Raw genomic sequence first — 18,940 nt, forward strand, 5'->3', positions numbered from 1 at the left:
TTTATATATGCACTAGATGCATTCTTTATGGAATACATGCATAATATACAGGAAATACAAAAGAATTCATAGAAACAAATTGTAACAACTTATCTTTGGATAGTGATTATCAATTTTGCCTAAAATGTTTGCCATGCAATAGGCCAAATGTCAGTATTCTGCAATAACCAGTTTGATTGCCGTTTGAAACAAGAAACAAATGTTTCATCAGGTTCTTAAGACATTCTTTCCAAAATACTTTCAAGCTTCTGTCCTACAATTCTTTACTAACACGGCAATAGCTTCATAATAGGGCATTAAAACTTTACTTGGACATGAAGAAAGATAAATCTACATTAATGCTCCCTTTTGCCAAAGGACTGCTTGTGGACACATGAGTAGCAATATCACAAACATCCAGCGATTGATCTAATGTCTATATAATTCATCTCTTGTTGGTTACTGCTTCCTATACTTTCTGCAAAGCTATTTGTCCCTCACCAGTTAATTTGCATTCCCCTTAACAACATTAAATAGAGGTGTAAGTCATCCTGTGGTGATCATAATGTAAGGGCTTAGCCAATTAACATCTCCTAGACACTTTTGAAATAAAGTAAGTAATATATTTTTTTTATTTGAATTTTCTGTGTCACACTTTTTCTAGGATATTACTTAGACCCCAAATATTGAAAAAGATATTGCCTTTGAATTTTTTCTGCACCAACAACTACTCCAATTTTTTAAAGCCCATTGTATACGAACAAAGCCTTTTTGTAAAATGCCTTCAGAGGGATCAGCTAATAAAGCTGTGACTATAGTGAATAATATACACTGAAGGATTCAAAGTACTAACTTCTTTTTTTTTATATTCTAAATTCTTTGTTTACATTCCAAATGCTTTCCCCTTTCCCAGTTCCCCCCCACCCCATATGTCCCATAAGCCTTCTCTACATCCATTCTCCAATCATCTCCCTCCTTTTTCTCTGTCCTGGTACTCACCTACAATGCTGGATCAGGCCTTTCCAGGATGAGGGCCCTCTCCTTACTTCTTCATGGGAGTCATTTGATATGTTACTTGTGTCTTGGGTATTCAGAGCTTCTGGGCTAGTTAATATCCACTTATCAGTGATTGCATTCCATGTATATTCTTTTATGATTGGGTTACGTCACTTAAGATGATATTTTCCAGTTCCAACCATTTGCCTACAAATTTCATGAATTCATTGTTTTTAATTGTTGAGTAGTATTCCATTGTGTAAATATACCACATTTTCTGTATCCATTCCTCCATTGAGGGACATCTGTGTTCTTTCCAGTTTCTGGCTACTATAAATAAGGCTGCTATGAACAGAGTGGTGCACGTGTCCTTATTGCATATTGGGGAATCCTCTGGGTATATGCCCAGGAGTGGTATAGTAGGGTCCTCTGGAAGTGTCACGTTCAGTTTTCTGAGGAACCGCCAGACCGATTTCCAGAGTAGTTGTACCATCTTGCAATCCCACCAGTAGTGGAGGGTGTTCCTCTTTCTCCACATCCTCACCAACACCTGCTGTCTCCTGAGTTTTTTTTACCTTAGCCATTCTGACTGGTGTGAGGTGAAATCTCAGGGTTGTTTTGATTTGCATGTCCCTAATGACTAATGATGTTGAGCATTTCTTAAGGTGCTTCTCAGCCATCTGAATTTCTTCAGGTGAAAATTCTTTGTGTAGATCTGTACCCCATTTTTAATAGGGTTATTTGGTTCCCTGGGGTCTACCTTCTTGAGTTCTTTGTATATATTGGATATTAGCCCTCTATCAGATGTGGTGTTGGTGAAGGTCGATTTCCTTCATCAGAGACCTAACGTTCTTCTCATACAGATCTTTTATATATTTGTTTAGAGTCACACCAAGATACTTTATATTGTTTTTGGCTATTGTGAAGGTATCATTTCCCTAACTTCTTTCTCAGCCTGTTTATCCTTTGAGTATAGGCAGGCTACAGATTTCCTTGAGTTGATTTTATAACCAGCCACTTTGCTGAAGTTGTTTATCCACTGTAGAAGTTCTCTGGTGGAGTTTTTGGGTCACTTAAGTCTACTATCATATCATCTGCAAATAGTAATAATTTGATTTCTTCCTTTCCAATTTGTATCCCTTTGACCTCCTTATATTGTCTAATTGCTCTAGCAAGAACTTCAAGTACTATATTGAAAAGATATGCAGAGAGAGGGCAGCCTTGTCTAGTCCCTGATTTTAGTGGGATTGCTTCAAGTTTCTCTCCATTTAGTTTGATGCTGGCTACCGGCTTGCTGTATACTGTTTTTACTATGTTTAGGTATGGGCCTTGAATTCCTGTTCTTTCCAAGACTTTAAGCATGAAAGGATGCTGAATTTTGTCAAATGCTTTTTCAGCATCTAATGAAATGATCATGTGGTTTTGTCTTTGAGTTTGTTTACATAGGAGATAGCATTTATGGATTTCCTTACATTGAACCATCCCTGCATCCCTGGGATGAAGCCTACTTGATCATTGTGGATGATAATTTTGATGTGTTCTAGGATGCAGTGGGCAAGAATTTTATTTAGTATTTTTGCATCGATATTCATAAGGAAATTGGCCTGTAGTTCTCTTTCTTTGTTGGATCTTTGTGTGGTTTTGGTATCAGCATAATTGTGACTTCATAGAACGAGTTGGATAGTGCTCCTTCTGTTTCTATTTTGTGGAATAGTTTTCAGAGTATTGATGTTACATCTCCTTTGAAGGTCTGATAGAATTCTGCACTAAAACCATTTGGTCCCGAGCTTTTTTTGGTTGGGAGATTTTCTTTTTTCTTTTTTCTTTCTTTCTTTTTTTTTTTTTTTGTGGGAATTGCACTAGGAAAGGAGTTGTCTGGCATGACTTTGATTGGCTTGCATATGAATTAATTGTCCAACTCAGGTGGGCACCCTTGATGCTACCCAGAAAGACATAATGCTTCTCCCTGCCCTATAGGCCATATATGTCAAGTAGACACTAAAAGAACTGAGAGCCAGAGTCACAGAATAGCTGAGACCTTTCCAGAAATCTTTTTTTTATTCGATATATTTTTATTTACATTTCAAATGATTTCCCCTTTTCTAGACCCCACTCCCCAAAAGTCCCATAAGCCCCCTTCCCTCCCCCTGTTTTCCCACACAACCCTTCCCACTTCCCTGTTCTGGTTTTGCCCTATACTGCTGCACTGAGTCTTTCCAGAACAAGGAGCCACTCCTCTGTTCTTCTTGTTCCTCATTTGATGTGTGGATTATGTTTTTGGTATTCCAGTTTTCTAGGTTAATATCCACTTATTAGTGAGTGCATACCATGATTCATCTTTTGAGTCTGGGTTACCACACTTAGTATGATGTTCTCCAGCTCCATCCATTTGCCTAAGAATTTCATGAATTCATTGTTTCTAATGGCTGAATAGTACTCCATTGTGTATTATATATATACCACATTTTTTGTATCCACTCTTCTGTTGAGGGATACCTGGGTTCTTTCCAGCTTCTGGCAATTAAAAATATGGCTGCTATGAACATAGTGGAACATGTACCCTTATTACATCCTTATTACATCTTCTGGGTATATGCCCAGGAGTGGTATGGCAGGATCTTCTGGAAGTGAGGTGCCCAGTTTTCGGAGGAACCGCCAGACTGATTTCCAGAGTGGTTGTACCAATTTCAAACACCACCAGCAGTGGAGGAGTGTTCCTCTTTCTCCACATCCTCGCCAACATCTGCTATCTCCTGAATTTTTAATCTTAGCCATTCTGACTGGTGTAAGGTGAAATCTCAGGGTTGTTTTGATTTGCATTTCCCTAATGACTAATGATGTTGAGCATTTTTTAAGATGCTTCTCCACCATCCGAAGTTCTTCAGGTGAAAATTCTTTGTTTAACTCTGTACTCCATTTTTTAATAGGGTTATTTGGTTTTCTGGAGTCTAACTTCTTGAGTTCTTTATATATATTGGATATTAGCCCTCTATCTGATGTAGAGTTGGTGAAGATCTTTTCCCAATTTGTTGTTTGCCGATTTGCCCTTTTGATGGTGCCCTTTGCCTTACAGAAACTTTGTAGTTTTATGAGGTCCCATTTGTCAATTCTTGATCTTAGAGCATAAGTTATTGGTGTTCTGTTCAGGAACTTTCCCCTGTACTGATGTCCTCAAGGGTCTTCCTCAGTTTCTTTTCTATTAGCTTCAGAGTGTCTGGCTTTATGTGGAGGTCCTTGATCCATTTGGAGTTGAGCTTAGTACAAGGAGACAAGGATGGATCAATTCACATTCTTCTGCATGCTGACCTCCAGTTGAACCAGCACCATTTGTTGAAAAGGCTATCTTTTTTCCATTGGATGTTTTCAGCTCCTTTGTCGAGGATCAAGTGGCCATAGGTGTGTGGGTTCATTTCTGGATCTTCAATCCTGTTCCATTGATCCGCCTGCCTGTTAGTGTACCAATACCATTCAGTTTTCAACACTGTTGCTCTGTAGTATTGCTTGAGGTCAGGGATACTAATACCCCCAGAATTTCTTTTATTGTTGAGAATAGTTTTACCTATCCTGGGTTTTTTGTTATTCCAGATGAATTTGAGGATTGCTTTTTCTAACTTGTGAAGAATCGAGTTGGGATTTTGATATGTATTGCATTGAATCTGTATATTGCTTTTGGCAAAATGGCCATTCTAACTATATTAATCCTGCCGATCCATGAGCATGGGAGGTTTTTCCATTTTTTGAGGTCTTCTTCCATTTCCTTCTTCATAGTCTTGAAGTTCTTGTCATACAGATCTTTCACATGTTTGGTAAGAGTCACCCCAAGGTACTTTATACTGTTTGTGGCTATTGTGAAGGGGGTCATTTCCCTAATTTCTATCTCAGCCTGCTTATCCTTTGAGTATAGGAAGGCTACTGATTTGCTTGAGTTGATTTTATAACCTGCCACTTTGCTGAAGTTGTTTATCAGCTGTAGGAGTTCTCTAGTGGAGTTTTTTGGGTCACTTAGGTAGACTATCATATCATCTGCAAATAACGATAGTTTGACTTCTTCCTTTCCAATTTGTATCCCTTTGACCTCCTTATGTTGTCTAATTGCCCGAGCTAGTACCTCAAGTACAATATTGAAAAGGTAGAGAGAAAGGGAGCAGCCCTGTCTAGTCCCTGATTTTAGTGGGATTCCTTAAAGTTTCTCTCCATTTAGTTTGATGCTGACTACCGGTTTGCTGTATATTGCTTTTACTATGTTTAGGTATGGGCTTTGAATTCCTGTTCTTTCCAAGACTTTTAGCATGAAAGGGTGCTGAATTTTGTCAAATGCTTTTTCAGCATCCAATGAAATGACCATGTGGTTTTTTTCTTTGAGTTTGTTTATGTAGTGGATTGCATTGATGGATTTCCGTATATTGACCCAACCCTGCATCCCTGGGATAAAGCCTACTTGATCATGGTGGATGATCGTTTTGATATGCTCTTGGATTCGGTTGGCAAGAATTTTATTGAGTATTTTTGCATCAATGTTCATAAGGGAAATTGGTCTGAAGTTCTCTTTCTTTGTTGGATCTTTGTGTGGTTTTGGTATCAGCGTAACTGTGGCTTTGTAGAAGGAATTGGGTATGTTCCTTCTGTTTCTATTTTGTGGAATAGTTTGAAGAGTTCTGGTGTTAGGTCTTCTTTGAAGGTCTGATAGAATTCTGCACTGAAACCATCTGGTCTTGTGCTTTTTTTGGTTGGGAGACTTTCTATGACCCCTTTTATTTCTTTAGGGGTTATGGGTCTGTTTAGATGGTCTATTTGATCCTGATTTAATTTTGGTGTTTGATATCTGTCCAGGAAACTATCCATTTCCTCAAGATTCTCCAGTTGTGTTGAGTATAGGCTTTTGTAGTAGGATCTGATGATTTTTTGAATTTCCTCAGTTTCTGTTGTTATATCTCCCTTTTCATTTCTAATTTTGTTAATCTGGATACTGTCTCTGCGCCCTTTGGTTAGTTTGGCTAAGGGTTTATCTATACTGATGATTTTCTCTAAGAACCAACTCCTGATTTTGTTGATTCTTTGTATGGTTCTCTTTGTGTTTACTTGATTGATTTCAGCCCTTAGTTTGATGGTTTCCTATCTTCTACTCCTGCTGGGTCAATTGGCTTCTTTTTGTTCTAGGGCTTTCAGGTGTGTCGTTAAGCTGCTAGTGTATGCTCTTTCCATTTTCTTTTCAGAGATATTCAGGGCTATGAGTTTTCCTCTTAACACTGCTTTCGTTGTATCCCATAGATTTGGGTATGCTGTGTCGTCCTTTTCATTAAATTCTAAAAAATCTTTGATTTCTTTCTGTATTTTTTCCTTGGCCAAGGTATCATTGAGTAGAGTATTGTTCAGTTTCCATGTGTATGTGGGCTTTGTGTTGATTTTGTTGCTATTGAAGACCACTTTTACTCCATACTGATCTGATAGGAGGCATGGGACTATTTTGATCTTCTTATATTTGTTGAGGTCTGTCTTGTGACCAATTATATGGTCGATTTTGGAGAAGGTCCCATGAGGTGCTGAGGAAAAGGTATATTCTTTTGTTTTAGGATGAAATGTTCTATATATATCTGTTAAATCCAATTGGTCCAAAACTTCAATTAGTTTCACTGTGTCCCTGTTTAGTTTCTGTTTTCCTGATCGGTCTATTGAGGAGAGTGGAGTGTTGAACTCACCCACAATTATTGTGTTTGGTGCAATGTGTGCTTTGAGCTTTAGTAAAGTTTCTTTTATGAATGAGGGTGCTTTTGCATTTGGAGCATAGATGTTCAGGATTGAGAGTTCTTCTTGGTGTATTTTTCCTTTGACCAGGAAGAAGTATCCCTCAGTGTCTCTTTTGATGACTTTAGGTTGAAAGTCAATTTAATCTGATATTAAAGCCTGCTACTCCCGGCTTGTTTCCTGAGACCATTTGCTTGTAAAATTGTCTTCCAGCCTTTTACTCTAAGATAGCATTTGTCTTTGACACTGAGGTATGTTTCCTGTATGCAGCAAAATGTAGTGTCCTTTTTAAGTATCCAGTCTGTTAGTCTATATCTTTTTTATTGGGGAATTGAGTCCATTGATGTTAAGAGATATTAAGGAATAGTGATTATTACTTCCTGTCATTTTTGATGCTGTTTTTTATATTTGATTGGTTATCTTCTTTTGGGTTTGATGAAAGAAGGTTACGCTCTTGCTTTTTCCAGGTATAAAAAGTTTCCCTCCTTGTATTGGTGTTTTCCTCCCACTATCCTTTCTAGGGCTTGGTTTGTGGAAAAATATTGGTTAAACTTGGTTTTGTCCTGGAATATCTTGGCTTCTCCACTTATGGTGATTGAGAGTTTTGCTGGGTATAGTAGTTTTGCCTGGCATTTGTGTTCTCTTAGAGTCTGCATGAGAGTTTCCCAGGATCTTCTAGCTTTCATAGTCTCTGGTGAGAAGTCTGGTGTGATTCTGATAGGTCTTCCTTTATATGTTACTTGGCCTTTTTCTCTTACTGCCTTTAATATTCTTTCTTTGTTTAGTATATTTTGGATTTTGATTATTATATGACGGGAGGTATTTCTTTTCTGGTCCAGTCTGTTTGAAGTTCTGTAGGCTTCTTGTATATTCATGGGCATCTCTCTCTTTAGGTTAGGGAAGTTTTCTTCCATAATTTTATTGAAGATATTTGCTGGCCCTTTAAGTTGTAAATCTTCATTCTCATCTATTCCTCTGATCCTTAGGTTTGGCCTTCTCATTGTGTCCTGGATTTCCTGGATGTTTTGGGTTACAAGCTTTTTGCATTTTGCATTTTCTTTAACTGTTGAGTCCATGGTTTCTATGGTATCTTCGGCATCTGAGATTCTTACTTCTATCTCTTGTATTCTGTTGTTGATATTTGCATCTATGGCCCCTGGTTTCTTCCCAAGGTTTTCTATCTCCAAAGTTGTCTCCCTTTGTGATTTCTTAGTTGTTTTTCAACTTCTGTTTTTAGATCCAGGATGGTTTTGCTTAGCTCCTTCACTTGCTTTTTTGTGTTTTCCTGTAATTCTTTAAGAAATTTTTGTGTTTCCTCTTTCATGATCTCAGCCTGTTGACCAAACTTCTCCTGTATTTCTTTAAATGATTTTTGCATTTCCTCCTTATTGGCTTCTATCTTTTGACCCGTATTCTCCTGAATTTCTTTTAATGATTTTTTTGTTTCCCTTGTAAGTGCTTCTAACTTTTGATTCATTTCCTCCTGAATTTCTCTAAGAAATTTATTTATATCCTTCATGTGTTCCTGTAACAGCATCATGACCAGTGCTTTTAAATCCAAATCTTGTTTTTCTGGTGTGTTGGGGTATCCAGGACTTGCTGTTAATGGAGAATTGGGTTCAGATGCTGTCATATTGCCTTGATTTCTGTTAGTAACGTTCCTACGTTTGCTTTTTGCCATCTAGTTCTCACTGGTGTTAGTTGGTCTAGTCACTGGCTGGTGCTTCAACCTCCTTTGAGCCTATAAGGCTATTTCCACAACACTGGATGGCTGGGTTTCCCCTGGCACAGATTGCTGATGTGCTGCCCTCCTCTTGGGTGCCATTGGAGCCCTGGTGTGTCCTGCCCCAAGCAATGTTATGCTTGGGTTGTCTCTGTGGACTGAACCTGGTACTGCCCGTCTGCTCTGGCCCACAGAGGAACAGCTGCTCTCCCAGGTCCCAGGTGCAGGTGGTAGCCCGCAGCTTGGTTGTCTGTGTCCCCAGAGGTCTTATACTCAGAATAGCTCAGTACTTGGGGTCGCCTGTCTCAATTTAGAAGACCTATTTTCCTAGGTTGGCTCATGCCACCTGTTATTTTTTAAAATGACTTCAACCCTGAGTTACCAGTTTTAAGCTAACTTTCTTGTTACCAATGTTACAATTTTTTAATACCCAATAACTTATCAGCCAATTCTCTATAACTAAGACATGCAGAACATATTTATACCTTTAAAACCAGTCAGAAACAAAAATGAAGTGGCTACACACATGTTATATATTTAGACCAAACAAAAATGTTTACTTTTTCTAGATGTAATTTCAAGAGAAAAAGCACCTTTTCTTATTCTGAACCAAATAAACAAAATTGCAGAGATTTTTCTAGGAGAAAACAACTATCAACTTACTTGTCTTAGGACTTGAGAAGCTACTGGCCCCTTTAAAATCAGCCTTTCTCCAGCTGTGCTTGATTCCTAGCAAAGGCTGTAGGGCAACTTATCAGTTTCTGCTGTGCCAACTGAGACTGTCTTCTAAATTAAGTGATGGATAGCCAGCAGATAACATTTTAACCATTTTTTCTTTTCAACATGAAACATAGAACAACAATCATTCAAACAAGGAAACAAAAACCGACACAAATTGACTCCTGGACAGATTGGTACACTCAGGACAGACAATACACAGAGAGGGAAGAGAACTTCATGTAACCAGAACCAAGGATATCTCCAGTAGGAGCTAGAGAGGAAGCAGGACACCACCTGATGCTCTCCTGTCCCTAGTAAAGCTCTGAAATATGTTTTCCTTTTCATTTGCTAACATGTCCTAGCCAAGGGACAGCTGCTTTTTGAAACCTATTCCCCCCTTCTCTCTTTTTACCCTCTCATGTCATTTGTATATTTACCATTCCTACTTTTGGAAACCATGCACAGCATAAATATACTTGAGCTAAGAATTTTTCTAACATCCATTTTTTGTTGTTTTTCTCTTTGTTTAAACCCTGAGCCTCTTGCCTGATGCAGGACTTGGGTACAGACAATTGTATATATAGAATTCCCCGGTGTGCTGTCAACTCCTAGGGGAGATCTACATTAGGTTAATGTTGTCCAAGCCTAGCCTGTATCTTTTGTACCTCCAACAACAGCCTTCAAAAGATGTAGTGCTAACATTAATGCTGTATGTTGTTTACCAATGTGCAGGATATAGTAACTTCTGTTTTCTGTGGATCCACCAAGACAGTTTTCCTTAGTTGATCTCACTCCTCCCCCACCCATATTCAGTTGCCATATTCACGTACTACCTGTAGTTGTCCAGAAGCCACAGAGAACTGGGTATTTGAAAGGGAGGCAGGAAATGAAAAAGGACAGGTGAGTGAGAGAAGAATGAAACGAAGACAAAGGTTTCTGATCAAGGCTCAAAGTGTAATTTTTAGCTCTGTGTTTAAATAGGGAAAAACCCAAAGACCCATCCTTTGTTTCAGCTGTATTATGTAGCTTTGTTTCAGCTGGACAATGTTGCAAAGCCAGCTCATCAAGCAGTCTGCTCCTACAGTAATTTTCAGCTCTGTGTTTAAATAGGGAAAAACCCAAAGACCCATCCTTTGTTTCAGCTGTATTATGTTGCTTTGTTTCAGCTGGACAATGTTGCAAAGCCAGCTCATCAAGCAGTCTGCTCCTACAGTAAACTGCAGGTGCAGAATGCGGAAAACTTTCACTTAGGTTAGAAGACTCCACCCTAAGTGGGCTAAGATGGTATTAGACCAACTGTGGCAAACAATTAAGGTCTTTTTAGCCTGCTCAAGACTTGGGGGAAAGCACACCTTCCCAGTTCTTCTGTCTGGTGGCATTGTCCACTTGCCCTATACTGTATGGCCCATCACAGACACAGCCAACCCAGCACCCTGTGTGGGAGGTCTCGCTGCAGTTCCTATGTAACTGCAGAAACATGACCAAAGGGTTCAAGATCTGCTTTTGTTCTATAGCCTTCCAAAGATATATATATATACATATACATAAATATAACATGAGGGAGAAAACCTTAGAGCCCCTGTACCAAATATTTTTTGAGCTTCAGTGAATAACCTGATTGCATCGTGCTACAAATCAGCTTTCCAATGCCTGATAAATAGCTGAGACAAATAGATGCTTTGAAAGAAACAAAGATTCATTTGATTCTAGTGTCAAAGATGCCATCCAGTCAGTGGCTTTCCTGTTTGGAGGTGTGTGGTAAAGAAGAGCCCACTATGAGAGGCCTGTGCCACAGCAAAGCTGCCCAGGGTTGGCAGAAGGAAGGAGGACAGGAAAGGACACCAAGTCCCAAAATGCCCTTCAAGGGCATGCCCACAGCATCCTAGCTTCTTCCTGCTGAATCTCACTTCCTAAAGCTGACCATCCAGTCACAGCAGCACAGGCTGTTTACAACCTGGTTCATAAGCTGGGTCTGGAAGTGCAAGTGTGAGACCCTAGAACTTCAGCCTGAGGAGAAGGGCAGAAAAATTGAATCCAATCTGGGTTTCTAAGCAAGTTCAAACCAAACCCAGGCTTCAGAGTGACACCCTGTCTCAACACTTCTTAGCACCTCCAAAAGATCAGTTCCTAAAATTTGGTTACTGTGACAATGTTATAAATGTTGTGCCCTGTCATGTCCATAGGCAGCCCAAGCACTTGGCAGAGCTGTGTCAGATACTGTGCTGACACTGGGCATCTGTCAGTCAATAGGTCAGGAGTAGGCATTGTAAGAGGATCCCAGCGCTGAAGAAATTCCAAGTTTGGACATAATGATTCATCAATGTAATCTAGCAAAATACTCACTGTGGGTTATAGGTCAACTAAGGACATATTTCTTGAGATAATTCCTTACCACAATAATCAAGTTTGGGGAAAAACACCCAAGTACTACTAGGATTCAACTCTGTACTTCACAACAGAAGTGTGATTCAGTCTAGAGATGTGTCACTGAATTGGAATGCATAGGAAGTTTTGATAACAAAAATCATAGAAAGACATTTAATCCATTGAAGTCAAAACTTTTATTTATGTGACAGTGTAGATGTAGCTCAGTGGCAGATCATTTCTCTAGAGTGCACAAGGCCCCAAGTTCAAACCCCAGAACAAATAAAAACAGAAATAAAAATTGTCCAGTGTAGGGTTTGTTGGTTGCCATGTAAAACTAGATCATTAGTACTAGCTCTAGAGCAAATTCAGGTAGATGGAAATTTTCAAAGGAATATTTTTACAGGAACCAATCAGAAAATTACTGTGCAGTATGCTATGAGTATAGTTTTTTGTTATTGTTTCTAAATGCAAATTTCAAACTTTATTTTTTAACTTTCACATGAGTCTGCACTTACATGTAGCATGCGTGCACAGATTCTAACAAAAACCAAACAGGTGTCCGATTCCCCTAGAGCTGGAGTTACCTGCTGTTGTGGCCTCTCGGTGGCAAACTGGGGTTGTCTGGAATGAAAGGAACCTGGAAGAGGCGGGGAAGTTCTCCTAAGCACTGACATCTCATGGATCCCTAATCCTTAATTTTTACTTATTTTTCTGTGTGTCTGTGTACATGTGAATGAACATGCCAACAGATGATACTAGAAGAGCTGAGATGCCCTAGAATAGAGTTACAGGCAGGGGAAGCCACCCAGCATAGGTGCTAAAATCAAACATGGGTCCTCTGGGAGAGCATCAAGTGTTCTTAACCACTGAGCCACCTCTGCACACCCCAACATCATATAATTTTAAAGATGAAAGACTGAAATGTAAATATCTCTTATGATTCTGGCTTTCTAAGGCTTTGTTTCTAAGTGTATAGCCAGGCTAATAGAAAACTTGGACTGTCCATTACTGAAAACACTCATAAAGTGTGCAGTCAATCAACAGCCAGTACACAGATTTCTATGTAGATGTCAGATTCAGACTTCAAACTGCCCTGCACAAGAGGACTTAGAATTGTATCCCTTACAATGCAGCCAGTAACACCATGGCTTGGCCAAGTGAAGAAACAGAAGGCTGGTTGCACAAGCAGGCAATGGACCAATCTGTGGGTTCTGCATGTTGAAGACTCTGAGGCACCAGCTCCACCCACAGAGCCTGCTCTATATCTATGGGCCCAAGTGGCGCTCACCCATTATCCCTGATTTCCAGGAGAACCAGCACTCAGTTCCACAGGAGCCACAACGCAGACTGGGTAAGACATTGACTGTCTAGGCCTAGGACATTAAGGGCAGAGATGGGGCACTGGCCAGGAGAAGTGGCACTATGGACCCACAGGGACAGCAGAGGGCCTTCAGGAAGAGATAGGGGAAACTGAGGTAGGGTGGGAGTAGTCACCTCTCTTCTGTTCTCACAGGAAACATGGGTCTGAAGCTGCTTGAGTCCAGACTTTGTCTCCTGCTGCTGATGGGACTTGTCTTAATGCTTGTCTCAAGCCAGGAACCAACCCCTTCCCAGAAGTTTGAAATCCAGCATATCTATAAGAGCGCCTATCCCCGATGTGATGATGCAATGCGGATTGTTAACAAGATTAAAAAAACCTGTAAGAACCTGAATACTTTTCTTCATACAACTTTTGCTGATGTTGTCCATGTGTGTGGCAATGCAAATACCACTTGCAAAGATGGGATAAGTACAAATTGTCATAATAGTTCATCTCAGGTTAATATAACTGTCTGTGACCTCAAAAAAAATGAAAGTGTATATCCTCAATGCAGTTACTATATGAGAAAATCAGTGAAGTTCTACAGAGTGGCCTGTGACAGGAGAACTCCACGGGACAGTCCCATCTATCCAGTGGTTCCGGTTCACTTGGATAAGACATTTTAGCTCCAGGGTCAGCACTTTGTACCTTCTCTCATCTGCTAATGCCCAGATCATCGTGGTGAAGAACTAATTCCTGTCTGTGCTGCAAATCAGCACCTGTCCTCCTGAAACCTGACCCTGACTCCCTTTAATTTACCTGAACAGATCTCTTGTAATCAATAAACACCTTTGCATACTCATCAAGATCTCTGAGTATCTCTGTGTCTGACAGGGTTGGGGAGAGGGGAAGGGTGAGTAGACACACCCACAGAGAATTGTGTGTGTATGTGTGTGTGTGTATGTGTGTGCTTGTGTGGGGGGGGGTATGTGTGTAGGTGTGTGTGCTTGTGGATGTGTGTGGATATGTTGAGGCAGGACCTCATACCGATTGAGGCATCCTCCCAGTTCCTAGAAACAAATGAATCTGAGAAGAGATGGCTATCTTTCCAGAAAGTTCCTACAGGACATCTTCCCTGAAGTTTCTCTGTGGGAAAGAAGTGGCTGGCAGAGGAGACCAGGGAATTGGGATCTCTCAGTGAGGCCATCCCTTGCCCTCTCCCTGCATAGCTGTCCTCAGAGGTCAGTTGTGAGATCATTCACCACAAACCAGGAAGGACAGATTCCAAGATAAGGGAACTGGAATCCCCCCCACCAATAGATGTATAATGAGAGGTCCTGCCCTGACTCCTCAATAATCAGGTTCAGACTGGACGGGGCCGTCTCTTTAAGGATATGAGCTACACTGGCATCACCAGAGATGGCAGTCAGCTTTCATGCAGTGTCAGATGCAGAATGGAGCAGAGGGGTGACATCCTCAGGTCTGTATCTCTGACTTTCAGTCTGGATCCCAGCTTCCATTTTGCTCTTCCTTTCTGGGCCTCTCCTCCTCACTGGGCAGTGGTCATACTTCTTGCTCTCAGTGGACCACAGGCAGGGCTGCAGGGAAGCCACTCCTCTGGAGCAGCAAATGGATTTGTTTGTGGAATCTGCCCTTCTGGGTTGGTGTGGATCTTGCTGAGTCTGGCCTGGCCTTGGTGGGGACAGAATGACAGGGTTCTTGCCCCTGGGACAGCAGATGTGGACTGCCATGGCATAAGGCTTGTTTGTATAATAATGAACATATTTTCCTGTTCTGTTGAGCAATGTCCTCCCTGTTAACCTTAATGACTCTATAAGGACCTGAGGTGGCATGAGTCTGAGCAGTAAAGGTGTGGCTAACGTCTTAGCACAATGGTACAGCCTGGAACCTCCAGTACAGCCTTTTAGGCTGTGGAAAAGAACTTTAAAAAGAGAGTTTGAAAGTATATAATTTCTCAACTATGTGAATATTAAGGATGCAATATGAATTATATGAGGGGCTTCATGAATGTGAAGGAACCAAGGCAGCTACACTATAAACCAGCTTGTCAGAAAGTCACAAAGGCAGGTGGACTCCTGATTTTTTTTTTCAGTCCAGGTCCTTTATTTCTGTTTTGTATGTTAGGCCATGAATTCCTATGGAATGGGCTCCAGCAGCTCAGGCTCCTTCCTGTTAGTCCTCACAAACCATGCTTCTCTGGGTGGCACAGGCTGGTGCTTCAGCTAAACCCAGGTGCCCTTCTCTTTGGCCTCCTTTTTCTTCTGATTCTTCTCCTTCACCCACTTCAGGAAGCTGTCTCTGCTCTTCAAGTGCTTGATATGTTCAATCTGCACATTGATCCTCTTGGCTAGAATTTTGCCCTTAACTTGCTTGTTTACAATGATGCCCACGGCATGCTGGCTGACTTTGCAGACTCTACTTGTTTTGCCGTGGTAACACTTATGGGGCATTCCTTTTTGGACAGTGCCCATTTCCTTGATGTCTACAATATCACCCTTCTTGTAGATTTGCATGTATATGGCCAAAGGAGCAACTCCATGTTTCCTAAAAGGCCTAGAGAACATGTACCGGGTGCCTCTCCTCTTTCCCTTTGTGTTCGTCATTTTAGCAAATTACTGGAAGACGGCTGTCATGGCTGAAAGCCAGACTCCTGACTTCAAGGTCATCCCAGAACACAGCAAGTCTAGGCCCAGGTGTGGTAGAAATGGTAATTTTAGAACTAGAAAGTTCTCGTCCCACCCATCTAGTTTACTATCTCTGTTTGACAGAGGCTGGCAGATCTCTGAATTCTTTTACAGTGTTAAAAGAAAGCATGAGCTTTGCACATGCCATTTTTACTTTTCGCTACTTGCTGTTGCCGTGGTCAACCCCATCATGTTCTTCAGCATCATGGCCAATGACAAGCCCTTTGGCCATGGCTTCTTTTAGCTGTTTTCAGCTCAAAGTTCCAAACACAGCATAAAGCTTTCATGCTCTCAGCACTGGAGAGAAAGGATTTGGCTATAAGAGTTCCTCAGTTCACAGAGTTATTCCAGGATTTATGTGCAAGGGTGGTGAGTTCATAATACATAATGGTGTGGGCAGCAGGTCCATCTACGAGAGAAATTTGAGCATGAGAGCTTCATCCTGAAGCAAACAGGTTCTGGGATCTTGTCCGTGGCAAATGCTGGACCAAACACAAATGTTTCCCAGGTTTTTATCTGCACCGCCAAGACTGAATTGCTGGATGGCAAGCATGTGGTTTCTGGGAAGGTGAAAGAAGGCATGAGCATTGTGGAAGCCATGGAGGTTTTGGGTCCAGGAATGGCAAGACCTGTAAGAAGGTCACCGTTTCTGACTGTAGATAAATCTAATTTATTTTGAATTGCAGGTATTTTACCCATCAAACCATTCCTTCTGTAACTCAGAAGAGCACCCCACCCCATTTGCTTGCAATACCCTGGAATCACTGCTCTCACTGAAGTTCTTTGGGTTTGATATTTTCCTCATTCCCCTTCAAGTCTAGCTGGACTGCAAAGTTAAGTTTATGATTATGAATAAAAACTAAATAAAAATATGAAAATATGTTCTTGCTGTTTTGTAATATTAGGGGCCTGGTGTCACAGGATGCTAATTTGTAGTATGATTAAAAAGAAACTTAGAGAGCTCTGTAGAAATTTCCAGAGAAAGTAGAACTGAGAGGGAAAAAGAAGCAGAATAGAGAGAAAGCAGGCTGGAAATACTCTCCCGCAGAATAAGGACTGCCAGCTTGGACCCATGATTTGGCTTCAGGTGGTTTGTTCTGGCCACTCTCAGACACCCCTTCTCTCACAAAACCCTCACCAACCTGATGCTGGTCCTTGACATAATTTGTACTTTTCACATGAATGCTAAATTGGGGGAACTTCAGGGATCGATATAATCTACTGACTTCAGCTGAAATTAGGTAGAGCCTGAGGGTTTCACTATGCAGCCCTAGTTGTCCTAGAACTTACTATGTAGAACAGGCTGGTTTTGAACTCAGAAAAAACTTCTTAATTTTTTTTGGTATTTTTTTATTCGATATATTTTTTTATTTACATTTCAAATGATTTCCCCTTTTCTGGCTCCCCACTCCCCGAAAGTCCCATAAGCCCTCTTCCCTCCCCCTGTTCCCCCATCCACCCCTTCCCACTTCCCTGTTCTGGTATTGCCCTATTCTGATGCACTGAGTCTTTCCAGAACCAGGGGCTACTCCACAGTTCTTCTTGGACATCATTTGATATGTGGATTATGTCTTGGGTATTCCAGTTTTCTAGGCTAATATCCACTTATCAGTGAGTGCATACCATGATTGATCTTTTGAGACTGGGTTTCCTCACTTGGTATGATGTTCTCCAGCTCCAACCATTTGTCTAAGAATTTTATGAATTCATTGTTTCTAATGGCTGAATAGTACTCCATTGTGTATATATACCACATGTTTTGTACCCATTCCTCCGTTGAGGGACACCTGGGTTCTTTCCAGCTTCTGGCTATTATAAATAGGGCTGCTATGAACATAGTGGAACATGCATCCTTATTACATGGAGAATCCTCTGGGTATATGCCCAGAAGTGGTATAGCAGGGTCCTCTGGAAGTGACGTGCCCAGTTTTCTGAGGAACCACCAGACTGATTTCCAGAGTGGTTATACCAGTTTGCATTCCGAACAGCAGTGGAGGAGAGTTCCTCTTTCTTCACATCCTCACCAACACCTCCAGTCTCCTGAGTTTTTAATCTTCACCATTCTGAAAGGTGTAAGGTGAAATCTCAGGGTTGTTTTGATTTGCATTTCCCTAAAGACTAATGATGTTGAGCATTTTTTAAGATGCTTCTCAGCCATCCCAAGTTCTGCAGGTGACAATTCTTTGTTTAGCTCTGTACCCCATTTTTAATAGGGTTATTTGGTTTTCTTCTTGAGTTCTTTGTATATATTGGATATTAGCCCTCTGTTGGATGTAGGGCTGGTGAAGATCTTTTCCCAATTTGTTGGTTGCTGATTTGTCCTTTTGATGGTGTCCTTTGCCTTACAACTTTGCAATTTTATGAGGTCCCAATTGTCAATTCTTGATCTTAGACCTTAAGCTATTGGTGTTCTGTTCAGGAACTTTCCCTCTGTACCAATGTCCTCAAGGGTCTTCCCCAGTTTCTTTTCTATTAGCTTTAGTGTGTATGGTTTTATGTGGAGGTCCTTGATCCATTTGGAGTTGAGCTTAGTAGAAGGAGATAAGGATGGATCAATTCGCATTCTTCTGCATGCTAACCTCCAGTTAAACCAGCACTATTTGTTGAAGAGGCTATCTTTTTTCCACTGGATGTTTTCAACCACTTTGTTGAAGATCAAGTGTGTGGGTTCATTTCTGGATCTTGAATCCTGTTCCCTTGATCTGCCTGTCTGTCACTGTACTAATACCACGCAGTTTTTAACACTATTGCTCTGTAGTATTGCTTGAGGTCAGGGATGCTTATTCCCCCAGAATTTCTTTTATTGGTGAGAATAGTTTTAGCTATCCTGGGTTTTTTGTTATTCCAGATGAATTTGAGAATTGTTCTTTCTAACTCTATGAAGAACTGATTTGGGATTTTGATGGGTATTGCATTGAATCTGTATATTGCTTTTGGCAAGATGGCCATTTTAACTATATTAATCCTGCCAATCCATGAGCATGGCAGATTTTTCCATTTTCTGAGGTCTTCTTCCATTTCCTTCTTCAGAGACTTGAAGTTCTTGTCATACAGATCTTCCACTTGTTTGGTCAGAGTCACTCCAAGATACTCTATGCTGTTTGTGGCTACTGTGAAGGGTGTCATTTCCCTAATTTATTTCTCAGTCTGCTTATCCTTTGAGTATAGAAAGCCTACTTATTTGCTTGAGTTGATTTTGTAAACAGCCACTTTGCTGAAGTTGTTTATCAGCTATAGGAGTTCTCTGGTCGTGTTTTTTGGGTCACTTAAGTATACTATCATATCATCTGCAAATAGTGACAGTTTGACTTCTTCCTTTCCCATTTGTATCCCCTTGACCTCTTTATGTTGTCTAATTGCTCTAGCTAGCACCTCAAGTACTACATTAAAAATATATGGAGAGAGGGG

The 18,940-nt window shown here is 40.7% G+C and overlaps 1 protein-coding gene and 2 pseudogenes across 1 annotated transcript; 2 read left to right on the forward strand and 1 right to left on the reverse strand.

The window, feature by feature from the left end:
- The first annotated feature begins 12,837 nt into the window (after positions 1-12,837).
- Positions 12,838-13,668, forward strand: LOC127691623 (ribonuclease 2B-like). The gene is made up of 2 exons (XM_052191585.1): positions 12,838-12,878; positions 13,041-13,668. Exon 2 carries the CDS (start codon positions 13,046-13,048, stop codon positions 13,511-13,513), a length of 468 nt encoding a protein of 155 aa, XP_052047545.1. The 5' UTR covers positions 12,838-12,878; positions 13,041-13,045; the 3' UTR covers positions 13,514-13,668.
- A 1,300-nt stretch (positions 13,669-14,968) lies between these two features.
- LOC127691637 (60S ribosomal protein L21-like) lies at positions 14,969-15,454 on the reverse strand (annotated as a pseudogene).
- A 25-nt stretch (positions 15,455-15,479) lies between these two features.
- Positions 15,480-16,195, forward strand: LOC127690748 (peptidyl-prolyl cis-trans isomerase A-like; annotated as a pseudogene).
- The last annotated feature ends 2,745 nt before the right edge of the window (positions 16,196-18,940 follow it).

The sequence above is a fragment of the Apodemus sylvaticus genome, chromosome 8 (genome assembly GCF_947179515.1).
Source record: "Apodemus sylvaticus chromosome 8, mApoSyl1.1, whole genome shotgun sequence".
In the NCBI taxonomy this organism is placed as follows: Eukaryota; Metazoa; Chordata; class Mammalia; order Rodentia; family Muridae; genus Apodemus; species Apodemus sylvaticus.

Bases quoted from the DNA above. Each gene is read 5' to 3' on its own strand.
- LOC127691623 (XM_052191585.1), top strand. From the start codon at position 13,046: ATGGGTCTGAAGCTGCTTGAGTCCAGACTTTGTCTCCTGCTGCTGATG.